Source organism: Sitophilus oryzae, unplaced genomic scaffold, assembly GCF_002938485.1.
Source record: "Sitophilus oryzae breed Bouriz unplaced genomic scaffold, Soryzae_2.0 scaffold_1743_pilon_pilon, whole genome shotgun sequence".
Taxonomy (NCBI): domain Eukaryota; kingdom Metazoa; phylum Arthropoda; class Insecta; order Coleoptera; family Curculionidae; genus Sitophilus; species Sitophilus oryzae.
Window position 1 is genome coordinate 828700 of NW_022146439.1, and position 22628 is coordinate 851327.

Sequence of the window (22628 nt, forward strand, 5' to 3'; positions counted from 1 at the left end):
TAACTAACAATTTATTAAAGTGCAACTATATAAAAATTATACAGGGTGGCGCCTCTCATACGACTCGGAGGCTCCAAGGAGAACGACCAGTTCGTATTGAAATGAAATTTTGTGAGCATATGTAAGTTAATTCTGCGCACGTTTTAAAAATATAGAGAGTTCTACAGGGTGTCCCCAAAAAAAGTTACACATCAAATTTGTGTTTTTTTTGTAACGGAATACCCCCTTTATTAACTAATTTTTAGATTCTAAGAGAAAAATAAAGGTGTGTTTTATTAGGGAAGTATATGACTGAAATGTAAGGTTTTAGACTTACTTAAGATTTTGAAGAACAATTTTTAAATTTCAAGAAAAACTACCTAAATTGGAATTTACTCTATTGCACTTTAAATCAAATTAAAACCTGACCCATAAAGTTATACAGGGTGGGGCAAAATTAATGTTGAACATTGGTATAACCTGTATAACTCCTTTAATACCCACCCTGTATAAATCCTTTAGTTTAATTGAATCACCCAGAATATTATTCCGATATTCAATGGGAAATTCATGTCACTTCCAAATACTATTAAGGTTGCCGGCCTACCCCTCAAACAAAGATTTTCCTAGATATTTTCATTTCTATGATTTAGTGTGAATAGATCTTTATTATTTGATAAAATCTAGGGTGGCTGTGATATGTCTGACGTTACTTCAACATAGTGTCAAATTAGTTCAACTTTAGCAACTAGTTATTATTTTGTGTCAGTTCGTCAGTTGAAACAAAAAAATCTAAGAAATTTTCCGAAAATAGAAACTTATCCTACATCAGAAAGAATTGATATGATTCTACTTTTAGATTCAAATTTTTGTTATATAATTATACATTTATATCTAATTTTAATTCTGTGATAATTAATATATGTTTTAAACGTATGTTTTTATTACAGTATTTTATACTACATCCTTTAATTTTGATAAATTAACACAGCCACCTAGATTTTTTCAAATAATAAAGATCTACTGACGCAAAAATCATAAAAATGAAAGTATCTAGGAAAATCTTTTGTTAGAGGGGTAGGCAACCTTAATAATATTTTGAAGATATATGAATTCCCCCATTGAACACGGAAATAATATACTGGGTGTTCCATTTAAAATAAAGGAGTAACTTGCTTTTCAAAGTGATAAATGTTCAATATAAGTTTTGTCCCACCCTGTATAACTTTTCCTGTCACATTTTAATTTTTGGTTTAACATATTATGGTTATTGTAACTAAATATCAGGCTATACAGGATAAATTACAATATAGATAGCTGTTATTGAAATTTAAATTTTATTCTTCATTTTCACAAAATGTGAAATATGTCAAAATCCTTACATTCTAGGCACATACGTTTTTTTAATAAACACACCTTTATTTTTTCCTGAATCCAAAAATCAATTAATATATAGGGTATTCCATTACAAAAACAACTTTAATGTATAACTTTTTTGGGGACACCCTGTATAACTATATATTTTTATAAAATGCTTTCTAATTAATCTATATATGCTTCATTTCCAAGCCCACTCCCACGCCGTTTTTTTTTCGATCGTATGGTATATTCAATAATTGCATTTACTTATAATTTATAACAGTTTATGTTCACTGATTCATTTATAATTTATATCCACTTAATTACTTGATTTATCCATCATAAACTTTGCATAGATAAAGAAATAACGATGGACAATTTTAATGTGTTAAATTATACCGTATGATCCAAAAAAAGGCGTCCGATTGGCTTGGAAATGATGGTCGATGACATTCCCCATATAATTTTTATATATCAAATGACAGCGATCTTCATTTCATAGCCATCGCTGACGCCGTTTTTTTTCGATCATACGGTATATGGTAAAAGCCATCGATCACCATTTCTAAGGTAACTTAACGCCGTATTTTTACATACAAAATGTGCAAAAAATTCTATATGAATGAACTCACCACAATTTTCTATCCACTTTGTACATAAATTAGGATCTCTTGACGCAGGAAACTTAAACATATGTACACCTGATTTCCGAGAAATCCCACAATTATAAAATTGGCACTTATTACCAGACATTTTAATAATAATTTTATTATCACTAATCACACACAGTTATAATCAAAGACAGTCAAAGGTAAATTACCCGCCTTTTTAAAATATCCGTTAAAAACAACAAAGACAGTAACGACATATCTAAATCTTCTATCTTTGTCGCATATGGTTCGTTCCTTTATTATTCCGTGATAAGGGAAGGAATAGAGATTTTCTATGATAAGTGGTAAAGCTAGGTTTTCATATGTACAAATTTGAAAAACTTTCCAGGAAATTCGGTCATATTATTTCATTAATAAATTGTTTATCATAAATAAATTTATTAAAAAAAAATTTTTGAACGAATATTCAAATTCTAAACGTTTCAATTAACAAAAAAAATTGGCCAAGTGCGAGTCGGACTCGCGCACGAAGGGTTCATTATCATTGAATGTACCATTCACACATTATCTATACAACATCAGACATTATATTATTGTAAACTTTTTTTCCGATTTAGCTGAAATTTTGAATGCGCTTGTAAGTAATTTAAAAAAAATGAAGAAACACATTGCTAAAAATTGTATTAATCAATAATAAATAAGTAAAAATAAATATGTAAAAATAAAAAAAAAGATTAAGAAACAGTCACCTTGCCTACGATTCGAACCTGCCTCACTACGTCTCACCGCCTTCAAATCCTAACGCCTTTAACCACACGGCCACTCGAGGACTTGAATATTCTTTGTAAAATTCTTACTTAAACGATAATGTTTAGTGAAAGTACTTTTTTATTTATAAACATTTATTTAATTCTGTTTTTAGTATTTGTTCTTATAGCGGCAACATAGATACATTAATTATCTGTAAAATTTTCAACTGTCTAGCTATAAAGTTAGTTAATAAGAATTAATAGGTGTAGCATATTTCAACATCATTCATGGTTTTAAAAAGATCCAAAAAATATGCATGTGTGTTTATAGTATAAATGAATTGCTCCCTTTACGTTAGTTCTTATTGATATAATAGCAAAAAGTATAAAGTATAAGCGCAATTTTATTAAAATATGTTATTCTAAGTTAGATTAACATAGAGTTAAAAAATATGTGTTACAATTTCTAACACATATATTTTTTAACTCTAATGTTCTAAATTAATTGTTCAAAATATAATTGTTATTTTTTTCCTAGGGAAAGATAAAACTTCATTAATTTTCATAAATAAATTTATTTCTATTAAATTTTATAGAGCAATATGTACTACAGTTTTATTTCACATTTTGTAATACTGCTTCGTGCGGTGCCCCATTGCTATCTGTGAGTTCATTCAAATTATGAAAATCACTACTGATCTAGAAGATAAAATGTACCTAAGATACCATAATATTATAATCAAAATGACTAATTTTGTAAATTATTACCTATAATGGTTAGATGAGATGCATGTAAACTTCTTTAGGCTGGTTTAAAGTTAGGTGATATTAATTATCTCTCGCATCGTCATAGGCTCTAATCAATTGTAGATTATTCTTCAATCAACCTGAAATATGTAATATTATTTACTTTATATCTATGAAAAAATTATCATTTTCTTTATGAAAATTTTGAGTTTAAATTTAAATGTGATTAGAATAAATATACGTCACTAATTAACATTTTATCACAGGTAATATTCTATATTACTTTATGTTTACTTTTTGTGAAAATATTACTTACCTATAATATTTAAACGAGTTCCTGAATGTACAATTTTACTTGTTTATCGCGATGCCGAGTTCTGAATCTTGTATTGGTTGTCTAAAACTGTTTGATTTTGCTTAGTTATATTGGATCCTATATTTTTTAAACAAACTCAAAATAATGTTTATAATTACCTTCATCAGCCTTTATACCATTAAAAGTCATTATTATCAGTTATTATTATGTAGTATGTAGTTATTTCTTTGAGTTATTTGTTGTTGTTTGTTTTCAAAGATCATTTTTGAGGTTAATATCATATGAAACTTTTCGTAATTAGGCAACTGGTAAATGACGTGACGATAAATTAATAAAATAATAATGTACGTATTAAGTTAAATATTTATATATTAATTTAACATCCGGTATTACCTAACATCCATATCTATTTCATGTTTATAAATTACATAATTTTTAATTTTATATATTCATAATGAAATGAAATATATTTCGATATAACGTTTGGCAACCACGCAACTGAAGTGCAAGCGACATCTGTGCAAGAGAAGCAAAACCTCCCAAAAAAGTTAGAAAAGGAATCTAAAAATTTCAGATTATTCAAACGTCACTCCAATATTTTTCCAAATTGGAGTGAAATTGGGGTGACAATTTTTAACACGTAAGGAGCCATCTGGATTATGTGTTATCTGTGATATGATATTATCTCCCGAATTTCTTCGCACTTGTAAACATTGAAAATTTGTAATAATTAATTGTCAATGTCCAATGCCCGCTTGAATTAGACTTTATTAAATTTAGAGTATTTAGATATTTCATAATTAACTTTACAGCAAAAATCCTAAGATTTATAAGTATTAATAAATATGTATGACAAATTTAGTATTCTAAAGCTTAACAATTTTCACAACTTATTACTTATTTCTTGATTTCTTAATGCTTGAATAATAGCAAAAATTAATGGTTTTGGATAACACATCAGTTGCATTTATCCTTCTTCCAGAATGGCATCTCAATCACTTAGGAGGTTCGAACTCTCAATCACTTAATAACCAGATGAAAGAGATTACATTACGGCATTTCGTAAATTACTGCACATTCTTTTTAGTAATTGTCATTGTCATTTGATTTGAGGTTATAATCTCATTGACGGACATCGACCAATGTCAAAATATCCTTTCAGAAATTGTCATTGTCATTTGATTTGGGGTTAGGTTAGGTATAATTTTATTGACGGACATTGATCAATGTCAAAATTAAAAAATATAAACATAAATATGAACTCATTTCAGACACACCCTAAAACTCATATTTGACAAATAATGACGACGTAACGGCGAACGATGCCTGAACAAACAGTATAAGCCCACGGCCACACAGAAAGCGTTTTTAGCGTTTTGCGTTTTTTGCGTCTCAAGCGCTTTTTGAAATTTTATCGTTTTAAGCGGTTTTTTCGATTTGTGTCCATTAAAAACACGCAAAAGACGCGGCAGGTTTGCAGTTTCTATCAAGATGTCAATTAGTAACGTCACAAGCTCGTGGATTACCGGCCCGTCCAACAATCAATCCTGTGAGAAAGAGATAGGCGAGATCGGCGCCGTTAGCGTTGAAGAGACGAAGATGAAAGATGCTGGGATTGAATTGTGGACGGGCCGGGGCATATATTCGGAGACAAACACAATAATCTACTGCTAGTGCCAGTGATGTGTGTAAAATTAATAACCATTATTTGCCATTTATTTTACGAATTTTAGTTTATATGTGTATAGTTTTTTTATGTTGTCGCGTTTGTATGTTGTATGTTGTATGTATGTTGTATTAGTACCTGTTATAATTATAATATAATATAATAAGTAATTATAATTATATAATAGAATAGTAAATATTTCTAGTTGCTAATGCAATTTTAGGACATGATTTAGAAACATTTTGGAGTGAAACTTCTTTACGCGCGCTGGGAGTAAAAATTGAAGGTCGTAGCATACGACCTATTGAGACGGCCCTGATACACGAGCTCGTTGTAACGAAACGTGTTAACGGCTTAGAAATACGCAGTGACGCGACGTGTGTATTTGTGAGCAGTCCACGTGTTTATCAAAAATATTGATATTTTAATACAAATTTTGTAAAAGTGAATCAAAGTATTACGTGTAAAAAAATATTTGTTACACGTAAAAAACTAATTTTATTATTTTAAGAGAATAAAACTGTTACACGTAAAAAACTATTTTTACGCGTATAAAACTATTTGTTACTGGTAGAAAACTATTTTTTACGCGTATAAAGCTATTTGTTACTGGTAGAAAACTATTTTTCACGCGTATAAAACTATTTGTTACGTGTAAAAATCTATTTGTTACACGTAAAAAACTATTTTTTACGCGTCAAAAACTTATTGTTTCTGGTAGAAAACCTTTCTTGCACAAAAAAATATTTTACGTGTAAAAAAACTATTTGTTACACGTAAAAAAATAATTTTTACGCGTCAAAAACTTATTGTTTCTGGTAAAAAAAACCTTTTTACCCAAAAAAATATTTTTTACGTGTAAAAAAACTATTTGTTACACGTAAAAAAACTATTTTTTAAGCGTCAAAAACTACTTGTTTCTGCTAAAAAAACTTTTTTACGCAGAAAAAAACACTTTACGCATAAAAAAAACTATTTTTTACGCGTAAGAAAATATTCCTTTAATTTATTACTTTTTCAACATTTCAAACTACACTTTTTCAAACATTTCCTTCAAATTTTTGAATTTAATAGAATCTACCTAAACAGTAGATGTTCTTTATAAAAATATTTTTAGATAATACCCTAAAATGAAAAAAAATGCATACTATTTAATTTATTTTTATTGTATTATTAAATATAACGTCCGCCTATGACGGGGTCTCATCTTAAAAAACGCTAAAGACGCTACAGAAAACAAACTGATTTGTTTTCATTTGCGTTTTTTGCGAGACACGCCGAACGCTACACGCTTCTGGTGTGGCCACTCCTATATAATCCTGTTATTTTGTTTTAGTCACTAAAGACGCTTCACGCTAAAAACGCAAAAAACGCTTTCTGTGTGGTCGTGGGCTAACGGTGGTAAATAATGACGTAGTTCAAATAATGTCGTATATCAGAAGAGAAATTTTGCAGCCTAAAGCTTGATTTTCATGCATCCGTTGTCCGACTATACGTTGATACGATATTAATTTCATTAGTTGTATTTAAAGGCTTCGATTGGTTAACTGTTTCTAACCAACTGAAGTCTATAAATTCAACCAATAAAATTAATATCGTATCATCGTATCGTCGGACAACGGATGCATGAAAATCAAGCTTTAATAGTGTTACTTAATTAAACATACAAACCAAACCAGAACTTACAAACCAACAAGAAGTAGTCATTGAAATCCGCAAAAGAAAATGGGGTTGGATAGGTCACACTTTGCGGAAACCTGATAGTAATATAGCGAAATCTGCGTTGGAGTGGAATCCCCAAGGAAAAAGAAAGCAAGGACGACTGTTCAAACATGGAGACGTTCCATACTGGATGAGCTTCAACAAGTAGGGTCAACATGGAAGGAAAAAAAAACAACTGCCAAAAACAGAACCCGATGGAGAGCCACTGAAGCCCTTTGCTCCGCGTAGGAGATATAGGATCCTATATATATAATTAAACATAATTTAGAAGGGCAAACGCATACTACAACAAAAGAAAAATCGTTTGTCTAAAAAATGGTATCTAGGACGAGATGAATTGAGCCATATTCACCACTTACAGAAACAGTTCATGAATGTAATCTTGAAGATTATAAGAAAGAATGGCCAATAAAACACCATTACCCCTAAGTCTTTTTTACCCCAAACACCATTAACTTAAGACTTCTTATTAGTTATCACTTACGTTATAACTTCTTGTAGCTGCGTCTCATCTAGGTTGTTCTTGATATTGCCGACGGGAGCCAGCGCCACCTTGATTTCGGGCCATCCGTCGCATTTGATATTGGCCTGAAGCTTTTCAGAGACGCAATAAATGTTGAGGCGAGCTCTGAATCTATTCAAGTCCACTCGATAGTGGGAAGTGTCGACTTTTTCCCCTTTTTGGCGAAAAGACTTAAGCTGAAATGCCGGTGTCGCATCGCAATCACAAGTAATGGACTGAAAAAGAAGAAAAAAGTATTTTAGTATTTTGTCGGCATTTTAATGTAAAGCTATTGAAATATCGATTGGCTGAATTAATAATATTTTAAACTAGACCAAAAATTTTTCCGTGGCTTTTTTTTGCATCTGAGTGTACATACCTCGCAATATCTAAAAAACTGAGATAATTAGATTTTTTAATTATTAATGTTGAGTAACATCATTAAGTGAATTGAAAAATTTAACTTGTACTTTATGTACAGTAAGTTTTTTTGTACAGTTAATTTCAAAGCCAATATATATATTTTTGTTTAAATAAGCTTGTATCAAAATATTACGAAAATTTCAAAAAAATCAAAATATTACGAAAAAAAAAAAGAATCGCGTTACGACGCATAATTGGCAAGTTGCAAGTTTACCTTTACTTTAAGTTGAAAGTTCTCAATGACCATTTTAGTCTAAGTTAAGATTCTCTTAATTTACTTGACTTAATTATTAATTAATTATTATACTGATTTATGTCTTGCATTCTAATTCATTATTTTCAATATCATCCCGGTTACGTCTTTGTATATGTAAATTTTTCATTGTAAAAATAAAATTATGACTAAAAATTAAAATATGTAATTAAGTTAAAAAAAATAGAAAAACATGATATTACTAAAATGCTGATACTTTTAGTAGAAAATAAATAGAACATTTTGATTGTTTGTTTTTCGATCTATTTTGTTATTTTGCTCTATACACATCCCAAAGAAAATATATTGGCATCGTTTTATTACAAACTGAATCAGATAAAACCGCAGTATTTCTGGAATAAATGATGTTTGTATATTCGTATGGACACAACAACTTTAATGATTATCGGGTTTAGATTTTAGTGTTATAAATCAAGTTATGCTTGGGAAAATACATAAACCATACTTGTGTCACAATCAACTGTCACTGTGAAACAAACAATTGAAAAACAAATCGCTGTCAGAGAGGAAACAGAAAGAAAGTGTTTAAAGCGCCCATTTTCAAAGTAATTATTGCTATCTTGTGAGTATAAGTTTTATTTACTCAAACCCGTGATAATTGTGAAAAAGTGACATTAAAAACTTAAAAAGCTGTGCTGTGAACTGTGAACTGCAAAAACCATCGTGGATCGTGGCATCGATTTCCAATGTTTCATTGGTATTTCATACATGTAAAGTATAATATAAAATAAAGTTTCTTGTATGCAACGCACTGTATTTTATTTATAAAATTAAAAAAATATTATAAATTTGAATAAATAATATTTGGCGATATAATTCCGGAAAAAGCCGAACCGCTCCGAAATTTTCAAAAGCTTTGAGTCGCGACCGTTGCAAGAATAGCGCCAAATAGTGTTTACATTGTCCTTATGGGCACTTTCCAATCTAAATTGATGGTGGAGCTCCAAACCTAATTTATTTAAAAAATATAAAATGTCAAAGTCCTTCAAAGCAGTGATGACTTTCCAGCGTGGTGCAAAATTATATGTGCATTGTCACGTCTGTGACAAAAATATATAGGTAATACATTCAATAATAAATTTTTAAAACTTAAGTCACTACATATAAATAAATGTTATATTAGTCGTTTAAGAATCTCGATTATAATTAACCATACACTAAAAAAACAATTCATTTGATCTAAATAAAATTGGATTGGAAGTAAATTAATGTGTATGTGTCAATGGGTAAAGAGAAAAGTTATTGGAATGCCACATAATTATAATTTAATATTAAAAAATATTATCTAAATAAAGTCATTTATGTATATTATTTGTATATTTTTTCCAGTGTAGTTGCCTCAGTTGAAATTAATAACAAACTATCATTAGCATGACGAAATCATTAGAGAAAAGCACCCACCCGGATGAATAGATCGTCATCGATTACTGACCACTAATATAATTTTAGCCTATAGCGTCATCATTATGTCATCCGTACCTAACGTTCTAAAATTATACACACCTGAACGAAATGTGGAATAGTCACGGTTGTGGGAAACGATCTGTGCGATTTTTTTCAAAGGATTTCTGTACAAATTTTCAAATTTTCACTGTGAATTTTCTTTCAAAGATACCTTTTTTAGTGCACGAAAATAGTCATATAAAATTAAATAGATTTTATGTAATGTCTTTACTTTTTGAAAAATGTCTGGTTTATCACCACTGGAAAAGAAATCTAGAAAATAAAGAAGTTTTCTTTGTTAACACCAATTGTTTACAAACACCAAGTAGCTTTTTAGTACTTTTTAAACAAATTTTCCTAAACGACGAAAAATGCTTAATAGGAAAAATGCTTCACTCGTCAGAAGCAAAATAAATTACAAAGAAAAAAACCATCTATGTCCATCATGTTTTTAGGTTTTACCTCATTAAATAATTGTTATCGGGTAGTAATTGTGTTATCAGGTGGTGTTACTAAGGGTGATGTTTTGTGGTACTATTATTATCGATTGTCGGCAGTTGGCAGAGCATACATTTTAAGAATTTGTACCGACTATTGTTGCTGTAGAAACATGGTATAGATCAACTTCTGGACTTAAAACCATCACTGCTGGAGTAACTTCCATCCAACAATAATAATACGCCTTTTCAATAACAGTGACATTGAAAAAAATAATTAACACTATTTTATAGCTATGATGATTATGAATAAACGCAAAAGTATGATTGTAATGCTAAGATTGATCGTTACTCTTTTCCTCAAAAGCAAATATCTCCGAAAAATAAAGCTATTAAGATGAATAATAAAAACAACAACTATCAAGAAAAACTATTGCACAGGGTGTTCAAACGTTCGCTCACTTAGTTCCACTCTCAATTTTCAGTATCAGTGACTATTTAAAAAAATAGGATATCTGAATATCATTTCTTCCTGATTATATTAATTCCAATACAATAATCCGATTATATAGATTATGTATCTTAATAAATAATCTGTCTCATAAACTAAAGACTGTAATAAATACCTACAAAAGGCAGTTTATATATAAAATATAATAAGAGATAAATATTGTTTATAAAAAAAAATGTAAGAGCCCATCAACCGATAATCTTTATATCGTACTTAATCAGCGAAATAAAACACTAATGCACCACAAAACACCAAAACACTTTTACCACAGAATATCTAGCTACGCAAGCTAGATATTCTGTGCTTTTACTTTTGCAATGGACGCGCGTTTCGTTAACCATGTTAGTATCATCGGCAAATGATTAAAACTGTTGATTGAAAGTTAAAACTGAACGTTTTAATCATGTAATGTTAGCATCATTAGCATATCATATTATAATGTGTGAATAAAATGTTCAGTTTGAATCATCTGTTGATGATGCTAACATGGTTAGCGGAACGCGCGTCCAGTGTTTAAAAGTAAGGTATTTTGGTGTATCGTGGTGAGTTAGCGTTTTATTTTGCTGTTGTAACACCAAAAATTCCAACCCCCAACTTTAATCATTATTAAATCATCCAACCATAATGTAATTAAAAATGGATTATAGTCATAAATATTATGATTAATTTGGATATATCACAAATGTATCTTCATATTTTGTAAATATACAGGGTGAGTTTCCTACGATGTTCTCTATGGGCAACTCGGAAACTACTGGAGATAGAGAGTCGGTTAAATGGGGAAAGAAGTTGCAGTTTTGTGGGGTCATAAATATGCGCCTTTCAGATTTTTGAAAAAGTTCATGGCTTACTAGATATTTCGAAAAAAACAAATTTTGGCTATTTTAAAAATTGTCCCTAATTCCATTATAATCTATTTTAGACAAAAAGTGTTCAGATAAAAGTTGTAGATAATCACATTCTTAATGAGATTGTGTTCTCCGATTTTTTCTAAAGCCTGTCATTTTTGACATATGACACAAACATATGTTCTTTTAAATGGAAACCATAGTTGGCCATGACTTCATAAAAAGCGCCATTGTTTAAGCTTTTCAGCGATATAAGCTATAATATGTTTCTTTCACAAAATTCCTGAGTTATAGCCAATTCTTATCTTTCTTGACTAATTTCACTTAGTTGGAGTTGGTGTGTCATAATGAAAGTCATGTTGGAACCACTCTATTAATGGGCGAGTATTAATAAATTTAACTTTTCTAACATGTCTTGAAAACCTTTCTCTACAAAACGTAAGTAACGTACACCGGTCAACGTATCCTCGAAACTGTATGGCCAAGAAAAGTTGAACCAATAATCCTACACGCTTTTCTTCATTTGTAAAAACTCTTATTTACAATTTTTGTTTATTTTAATTCATAAAGATTGAATATGACAATTTCATATTTCTGAGAGCAACGACGATTGAACTTGTTTCCATGGCTAAGTGAAATTAGTCAAGAAAGATAAGAAGTGGCTATAACACAGTAATTTTGTGAAAGAAACATATTATAGCTTATATCGCTGAAAAGCTTAAAAAATGACGCTGTTTATGAAGTCATGGCCAACTATAGTTTCCATTTAAAAAAACATATGTTTGTGTCATATGTCAAAAATGACAGGCTTTAGAAAAAATCGGAGAACACAATCTCTAAAATAGATTATAATGGAATTAGGGACAATTTTTAAAATAGCCAAAATTTGTTTTTTTCGAAATATCTAGTAAGCCATGAACTTTTTCAAAAATCTGAAAGGCGCTTATTTATGACCCCATTAAACTGCAATTCTTTCCCTATTTAACTGACTCTCTATCTCCAGTAGTTTCCGAGATACCCATAGAGAACATCGTAGGAAACTCACCCTGTATATAAATATATAATGTGTATTTTGAAAATTGTATAATACGGATGCAAAACAAATTTGCTTAAGATAAGACCTAACCTTTATATTGAAAATATGTATATATTGGAGCTACATTTTTACGCTGTTTATTGGTATTTTATCATATAAAAAGGCTGAAGAATGATATTTGGGTTAGATCAGCATTTTTTTTAGACTTATATTATTCAATACATAATACAGACGAACAACAACAAATGTAATTATAAAATTAGTGATGTATATTGGTTTGAGAATTTTGTGTTCAATAATTTTATAGTAGGGTTTTAGAATAATATAGATCAAATTGAAGAGCTTTTTTAAATCTTTAGTCGGCCGACTGTTTAGTTGCAGGTTTGTAACCAATGTATTCTTTGGACTACTTATAGATTACATGTAATCAAATAGTCGATGAGCGCAGCTCCATAGGAATACGTTGGTTACAAATCTGCAACTAAATAGTCTACCGATTGAAAATTGTCTGTCAGCGCATAGTCTTAAGTGTCAGTTCTTTGATTAGTTACATCTATAGACATTTTAAATACTTCGTCTGTATGTATCATGTACCTATATGTTACGGTTTTAAAGTCCACATTGCAATCTATTTGATACCCAAGGTTTTTCTTTTTCAATAACTTAGTAAGGGGTATGAGAGCTACGCAGAATAACAAAGGTGATAGGGAGTCTCCCTGAAAAATTCCCCTCTTGATTGCAATGTTATTAACATCGAGTTCTCCTTCAGAGTAATAAAGTTTTAGATTTGTTTTCCATTTCCCCATAGATGACTTTATAAATGCTATGATTTCTGGACTTATTTTATATGTTTGCAGAATTTCGATGATCCAAGTATGTGGTAGGCTGTCAAAAGCATTTTTGTAGTCAATCCACGACATGCATAGATTCTTCTGTTTCTTTGCTGAGTCCATCATGATCTTACTAAGAAGCAGTTGGTCTTTGCATCCTCTTGATCCTTTTTTGCATCCTTTTTGCTCAGGTGGGAGTATATTATTTTTGTTTAAGTGATTATAGATTCTACTGCTTAGCGCTTGAGTCATAATTTTGTACAAGGTAGGAAGGCCTGTAAGGTGATAGGCCTGTAGTTTCTTGGGTCTTTTGTGTTGTTCTCTTTTAAAAGTAGTATTGTTTTTCCAGTTGTTAGCCATTCAGGGGTTGCGGGGTTATTATTATTATTATTATTAACCAACTCTGGTCGTTATAAGAGTGAAATATTTGAATTATAAAATTCAAATATTTCACTCCTGAATCATTGAAGATGTGTCTCACCAAAAATACGCTCGTGTGACAGCATTGACAGACACGTGTGTCAGAGGTTCGCCATCACTGCACTAGTCAAATCCCGTCACCATGCAGTATGGTGAATTTCTCAATAGTTCAAACCAAAAAACTGGTAAAACTATTTTAAGAAGTTTTCAAATATTATTATATTATATTATATTTTTATATATAATATAATATATATCAATATATATATATATTATAATTTTTTATTATAAAAAACGCACATAAGTCACCCTGTATAAACCAGAAACTTTTTTAGCTAATTAGAAAACAGAAGTATGGTTGATGCTGATATAAATACGTATAAACTTATTTGAACTAATTATCGCTAAAACTACTAAGGCTATTTATAACTTATGTATACATTGTTTACATGCTGCTTATCGTTTAAATTAAGTATTTTTACAATGTTTACATAAATAATCTTTTTATAAACATGATGCTATGCATTCTTTCTTTACTATCTGAGCGACCAACAAACTTTTATGGAAGAATTACTAGGTCACAATGTCAAATTACAGTGGTAACAATTATTTTTAATACGCCGACAACCTTAACATTATCGATGAGCAGAAAATGAGCTGTTCGAATGCCTAATTTAGAGAACAGTGTCTAATCAAAGGTTCGATTACGGCGTAACCTTGTCGCTTGCTGCTATTAAATATGATATTGAGAACAAATTGACCTCAGCCTTAGAGAGACAGAGATGATATTTTAATAGGATAGATATAAGAATAATCGGAGTCGAAAAAAAATTGTAATAAATTGCTGAAACCCCTCTTCTATCAATAAATGTATCGCCCTGTGTGGAGCTATCTGACATCCGTACTGAAAACTGCTACTTCTAAAAGTTTTGCTTGTCCTAAAATGGTTAATCCCGTTTATACTTTTCCAAATTTCCATATCGTTCTAGAGAAAAGGAAAAAAATATAAAAATACAGTTGAATTTTTTCCTAAGTCCTAAAAATCAAAACGCGTTATGGTAATATAATTTCGATTTAATTCTTTGACAGATGGTTATTATTAATTTTGATTAACGTCATATTTTTTGCTGTTAAAGTATCACATTTTCCGATAACTAGCATTGAACTAAGTAAAATTTTAGGTTTCTTTAATATTTTAAAACAGAAAAAAATATGACGTTAATTAAAATTCTATCAACAACAATCTATCAATGAATGAAAACGAAATTATATTACCATAGAAAAGCGTTTTGATTTTTAGGACTTTAGTAAACAAATCAACTATATTTTCATATTTTTCCTAATTTTCTCTAAAACGGTATGGAAATTTGGAAAAGTACAAACGGTATTAACCAATTTAGAACAAGCAAAATTTTTATGAAATATGCATTTTTCTCAAAATCTCGATAATAAAAAAGTTTTTCCTCTTGTAAAGACAATCCTGGGACATACTGTATATACAGGGCGGTCCGAACTGTATTCCGATTCCGAAACTTTGGCAGCATTCTGCAGAAAAAAAATTCATATAAGTAAAAACATATAAAGTAAAAAAGTTCGTATAAATGTATCGGTTGTATAATGTATTAGTTTTGGAGATACAGGGTGTAGAAGTTCCATTTTTATTTCAATTTTTTCTAAATAATTTCTGAAATAACGTCAATATTTGGATGAAAATTGGTGTCATGGAGTGACATGAGAAAATTGACTTTGATGTCAGTATGACTCCTACTTGTAGAGGCGCTACTTACATATTTTTTTACTGGTTTGAAGAGTAATAACTTTTCGTCCGTACCTGTATAAAATTAGTGAATAAAAAAATATATATTTACGACGTCTTTTACGTAAAAAAGGTCTCTTGGTAAAGATCGCTACGAGTAATGGTTCTCGAGATATTTGGAACCGAAATTATCAATACCTGGCGTCATTAACATAAATTAAACATGTTGACTAAATAGTTATTAGACTGAAGTCAAAAATTTGATACGTTTTTGTGCCAAAAGTGCAATACAAACTTCTCTATCATCATTTTTCCGCAGAAAAATTTATAATTCCCAAATTTACTTTACTACTACACACAAAACAGTTAAAACACATGTAGGTGGCATATGAATAGGAGTCATATGACCCAAAATCAAATTTCTCATGTCAAATAACTCCCAGACACCAATTTTCATCGAAATATTGACGGTACTTCAGAAATTATTTGGAAAAAATCGAAATAAAAATGAAACTTCTACACCCTGTATCCCCGAAATTAAGCATTTTAGGACATACATTTATACGAAATTTTTTACTTATTTTTATCTGCAGAATACGCTGCCGAAGTTTCTCCGGAATACAGTTCCCAGTGGTATGGCCACGGAATTTAAAGAAGAGCCAAGAATCTTAAGTTTTTAAAGCTGGAGAGCTATAATTAATTATCTGCTTTTGACCTATTTAAAGTTTTAAAGTTCTAAATTTGACATTTGATTAAACGACACTGTTTTACAGCAAGACAATTTGAAGCAAGCAAGAAAAAAGAACAGAAAAATCCCTAAAATCCCAAAGTTTCTTCAGACTTTGAATCAAACGCTTTTGAAATACTGGAAAACTGTTTTAGAGGTCTTATTGACTTTCGATATAAAGATAGTTCTTAATAAAATACCGTAAACAGACTCCTAGATAACGATAATGAGACTAATCCTGACGAATGATTTTGTGTATAGCAAAAAAGTTTATATCGAATGTGATCAAAATATGCAATTTTAACATAATGTAATTTCTTATACGATGTACTAAAACAGCCGTTAAACGGTAGCCTACTAAAATGCCGTTAATAGATATTGTGACGTCGTTCATGTCAGCGGAAAGTAATGCCTAGCTATAAGCATTTTGCAAGAGCACCTGTGGCTCCGTGGCTGAGGCTATCGCTTCGTGAGCGAATAGTCCGTGGTTCAAATCTCACGCCGACCGAGCCTTTTTATATTTTTTTTTGCTTATAGCGTGATCTTATTGCATTGGTTTCACTCTTTTTGGTTGGATTGGTTTAGTTATTTGGCGGGTTGGTTAGCGAATTATATCCACGTAGCTGGGTACGTCACCCGCCTTTGACGTCACTGCTACCTCAGCAGTAGAAGCCTATAAATATAAGTTACATTTATATTTTCTCATCTTTTTGTTAGTACTGTTCAACCAAACATATTAATAAACTGATCAAGTCTCTGTGTTGTTTTTTAAAAAGTAATTGTCCCGGTCACGAAAGAAAACTGGCGCAGTCGGTAGGATTTGCCAAGCCATCTAACAAAAATCGTAGTTGGTGCCCGTAACGCGGATTAAATTGGTAAAAACCCAAAAAAACGGACGGATCGAGACAGTGAAAAGCAAGAAACAGCCCAAAGACACCGTTGGAACAGAGGACAAGCATCGCCGAAAGTCCAACACCTGGCAGAGGACAAGCATCGCCGAAACCAGCTTAGAATAAGGACCTGGTCGAGGACAAACATAGCCAACACCAGTTAGGTTAAGAAGAAACGAAAAACGAAGCAACGAAAAACGAAAAACCACCCGAAAAACCGAAACCATCACCCGAAAAACGAAATCATCACCCGAAAAACGAAATCATCAACGAAAATCATCCCCGAAAACATCGCACTCAATGAACATCGTAGCTAGACTCACCCTGTACATCTCTCTACTGTAAGTCGTATTTTTCTATTCTGCTTATTAGTATCGTATTTTGCATTTACTTTTATTTTTATTTTTAAAACTATTTTCGTATTTTGCTTTTTTCTCATATATATCCATTTTCCATTTTATTTTTATTTTTTAATTTTTATTCGTAAAAAACAATTTGATTAAGTTTATTTTATGTCCGATTCAGATAGTGAAATCGAAGAAATAACTAATAAATTTAGGCTTCAAAATTTAAGTTCTAGACATTTTGAAAAAGATAGTTTTGAACAAAGTCTCAGATATAGAACTATTTCTGATTCAATTATTAACTCTGAACTAGAAAATATTTTAGATCAAGTAATGGCTACTTCAAATCAATCTCAAAATCAATCTCAAAATCCATCTCAAATTAATTATTCATTTTTAAGATTATATATTGATACAATTCCAGTGTATGATGGCAATCCACATACTTTAAATATTTTTATTGATACGTGTCAAAGCTTAATAACAAACTTTTATAGAGAAGGAAACGATGGACTAACAATTTTATAATGCGTGCAATAATCGGAAGATTATCAGGCAGAGCATTGAGTTTAATTGGTTCACGTATTCATGAATTAAATTCATGGGATCAAATTAAAAACTTATTAAATCTTAGCTTTGGTCACCAACGAAATCTAGATTGTCTTGTTCAAGATTTGATTATCTTAAAACCTAATCGTAACGAAACTCCATATAATTTTGGAATGAGGTGTCAAGACGCACGTTCCTTAGTATTTTCAAAATTAAATATGTTAAGTCTAAACCCAGCTGAACACACTATAAAAATAGCTAATTATGAAGAACTAGCATTAAAAACTTTTATTAGAGGCTTAAGTGGTCAATTACAAAATAATATTCGCTTAAGAGACCCAAAAACTTTAGAAAAAGCTATGAGTTTGGTTATTGAAGAAGAAAATTTTCTTTATAGCCAAAATAAACAAAATTTGGTAAATAACAATCAAACTTTTCAACTGAATCAAAGATTTACACCTGTAGATAATCCTTTCAGTAAACCAATTAATTTCCAAAATAATAATTCTAATCTCTCTTTCCCAAAATTACAGAATAATAATCCTTTTCTAAATAATCCTTTTCAGAGTAATCCATTTCTACAGAATAGTCAAAAACCCTTATTTTCCCCTTATAATAATTTTAAAAATAATTCTCAACAAAATTTATTTAGACCTAATAATCAATCATTTAATAACAGACCAAATTCTAACCAATTTCCAATGAGATCAAATGTATTTCCAAGACCAGCTTTTCAACCTTTTAATAGACAAATGAATTATCCTCAAAGGAGTAATTTCCAACAAAATTTTAATCAAAATCCAAAACCATTTTTCAAATCTAGTCAAGTTATAAAAAATCAAAATTTACAAAAACCAGAACCGATGGAAGTATCATCCGGTAGAAATGCAGTTATGCATCCCAAGCAAAATTTATTATTTTCTCAAAACATTAACCCGGTGACCCAGAATGATTATCCTAATGAAACCTTTGATTGTTCTCAATATTATTGCGAAGAATATCCAGACTATGCTGACCAAGAATATTATAATTATTATTGTAACAATGAAAATGCAAGTTCTAATAATTATATCTCGACGACATATGACACACAAGAATATAATGAACAATTGAATAATGAACAATTTAATAATGAGTGTTTGTTTCCCAATAATAACACAGACACAGATAATGTAAATTTTCCTTTGACTCCACCTATGAAGGAAATAACTTAATTAATATCAATGCACTTAATAGAAAAAATCTACCTCATATTTTTATTCCTGAACTTAATGCTAATTTCTTAATAGATACAGGTAGTTCAAAAAGTTTAATTTCTCCTAAATTAGTAAAACAATTTTATCCTAATTCTATATTTTTTGAAGATTTTCAAATTCAATCAGCTCATATGATATCCTATCATAATGAAGTTATTGTCATACCTATTTTTAATATTTTTAATGAAAATCAAAAACACAAATTTTATGTTTTTAAATTTAGTGACAAATATGATGGTATTATTGGTACAAATCTATTAGAGCAAATTAAAGCTATAATTGATATGAACCGTAAATTATTGATAACACCCCGTATAAAAATACCTATTATTTATGAATGTGACGATAGTACATATAATATAACAATTAATCCAAGATCGAAACAAATCGTTAAAATTCCCGTTAATATTGAAAAAGGTACAGTATTATTAAATTACACAAATTTTGGAAAATCTGTGGAAACACCAGAAGCAATTGTCAACGTAGAAAATTATTTTGCTTTAACAACAGTAACCAACAGCAACATAGTTCCTATCGAAATAACTTTTAACGAGCCTATGGAATGTGAAATATTGAATATCCAAGAAATAAACTGCTTAGAAAAAATGGAAATTGATGAACCACTATCCAATAATCAAGATAACATTTTAAAATCAAATTTAAAACAGTTACGCCTAGAACATTGTAACCAAGAAGAAAAAAAAGCAATTAGAGAACTTTGCTTTGAATACAGAGATATATTTTATTGTGAAAAAATACCCTTAACTTTTACGAACCAAATCCAGCACAAAATAAATCTAAAAAATGAAACACCAATATATACGAAGACATACAGATATCCAGAAGTCCATAAAGAAGAAGTACGTAACCAAATCAATAAAATGATGGATCAAGGTATTATTCAAGATTCTATATCACCATGGTCCAGCCCAATTTGGATAGTCCCGAAAAAACTGGACGCATCAGGAAAAAGAAAATGGCGATTAGTAGTGGACTACAGAAAATTAAATGAAGAAACAATAGATGACAAATATCCGCTACCTAATATATCTGATATATTAGACAAGTTAGGACGCAGCCAATATTTTACAACATTGGACTTAGCAAATGGATTTCACCAGATAGAAATGTGTTCCGAAGATATATGTAAAACGGCGTTTTCAACCGAAAATGGGCATTATGAATTTAAAAGAATGCCCTTTGGACTCAAAAATGCGCCCTCGACGTTTCAAAGAGTTATGGATAACGTCTTGAGAGGAATACAAAACGAAGAATGCCTAGTTTACCTAGATGACATCGTAATATTTAGTACATCATTACAAGAACACCTAGAAAGACTAAGAAAAGTGTTTGAACGATTAAGAAAAGCCAATTTCAAAGTACAGTTAGATAAAAGCGAATTTTTACGTAAAGAAGTAAATTATTTAGGACATGTCATAACGTCTCAAGGAGTAAAACCCAACCCTGACAAGATAGAAGCAATTAAAAAATTTCCAATACCTACTACACCTAAAGAAATAAAAAGTTTTCTCGGATTAGTGGGATATTATCGAAAATTTATTCAAAACTTTGCTAAAATTACGAAACCCTTAACAAAATGCCTAAAGAAAAATTCGAAGATTATTCATAATCAAGAATTTATTTCAGCTTTTAATACTTGTAAAAATTTATTAATTAACGCACCTATTTTACAATATCCAGATTTCAAAAAACCATTTATATTGACAACAGACGCTTCAAATGTGGCCTTAGGAGCAGTCTTATCTCAAGGACAAATAGGTTCCGATAAACCAATAGCTTTCGCTTCAAGGACATTAAATGAGACAGAAACACGGTATAGTACAATCGAAAAAGAATTACTTGCGATTGTATGGGCATGTAAATATTTCCGACCATATTTATTTGGACGAAAATTCACCATTTACACTGACCACCGACCATTGATATGGCTATTTAACTTGAAAGAACCAAATAGTAAACTAGTAAGATGGCGCTTAAAATTAGAAGAATTTGACTATGACATAATGTACAAAAAAGGAAAAATAAATACGAATGCAGACGCACTTTCAAGAATTCAAATAAATGCTCTAGAAGATGAATCGATGATAAATCACCCTGGAGACACAGAAGAACAAGGATTCGACCCTATTGATTATCTGAGAGACCTAGCAGAAAATGTTGACCGTGAAGAACAACCCTCAACAAGCCAAAAGAACACAGATAAAACTAAAGAAAAAGAAAAGATAAAAATTCTCCAAGATATACAAATTAGATCACCAAGAACTAGGAAAGAAGTTCAGAAAAAAGAGTTACAACGAGAAAAAGAACAAGAGGATTTAACTACACAACATTCTAACGTCATGGAAACTACCAATGATGGAATTTCAATATTAGAAGAAATTATAAACAACAAAACAAATCAAATATTAGTTTTCCCACATCTTCATAATAAATTAATTGTGAATCAAGAAAACTATCAACATCATAAAATAATTAATGTCAAAATTCCCAAAACTAATAACTATAATTTAATATTTGAATTTTTAAGGGATTATACAGTGGAAAGTAAAACTTATCACATGTATTTTCATTTAGATGAATTTTATAAACAATTTAATAAAGTTTATCTTGAACGCTTTTCAGAGAAGGGCCAAAATTAATACGTTGCACTAAATTAATAAATACAGTAATAGATAAAGAAGAACAAATTTTACTAATCAAAAATCATCATGAAGGGAAAACAAATCATAGGGGCATAAGTGAAACTCTCGAATATTTAAAAAGAAATTATTTTTGGATAGGCATGAAAAAAGAAATTACAAATTATATTAATTGTTGCGACATCTGTCAACGCGCAAAATATTGTAGGAAAAACCTTATTCACCTTTAATGTTAACTGAAACAGCTTCTAAGCCTTTTCAAAATGTTCATATTGACGTATTCTATTATAATTCAAAAATGTATTTAACTCTAGTTGACGCATTTTCAAAATATGCACAAGCAATTGAAATACCTGGAAAAAATGCAATAAACATCGCAAATGCCTTAATTAAAATATATTGCTTTTGCGGGAATACCAGAAAAAAATAATTTTTAGACAATGGGGCAGAATTTAAGAACGAAACTGTCAAAGAACTTTTAAATTTACATAAAATTAAAGTACATTTACCACCCCTTACATCACGAATCAAACAGTGTAGTTGAAAGATTTCACTCCACAATTATAGAACACC

General features: G+C 30.2%; 1 protein-coding gene and 1 long non-coding RNA gene across 12 annotated transcripts in view; both read right to left on the reverse strand.

Moving 5' to 3' along the window:
- Nucleotides 1-22628, reverse strand: part of LOC115881827 — an 89023-nt gene that overhangs the window by 26943 nt on the left and 39452 nt on the right. For all 11 annotated transcript variants that reach the window (XM_030899507.1, XM_030899500.1, XM_030899499.1 and 8 more), the window contains exon 4: nucleotides 7634-7887. In XM_030899507.1, the coding sequence (XP_030755367.1) occupies nucleotides 7634-7887 (254 nt within the window). The remainder of the gene's footprint in view (nucleotides 1-7633; nucleotides 7888-22628) is intronic.
- Nucleotides 3506-4075, reverse strand: LOC115881829. Its single transcript, XR_004050093.1, has 3 exons — nucleotides 3920-4075; nucleotides 3762-3848; nucleotides 3506-3585 (listed from the first exon to the last, which is right to left on the reverse strand). It is a non-coding gene; the product is annotated as an uncharacterized LOC115881829 (long non-coding RNA).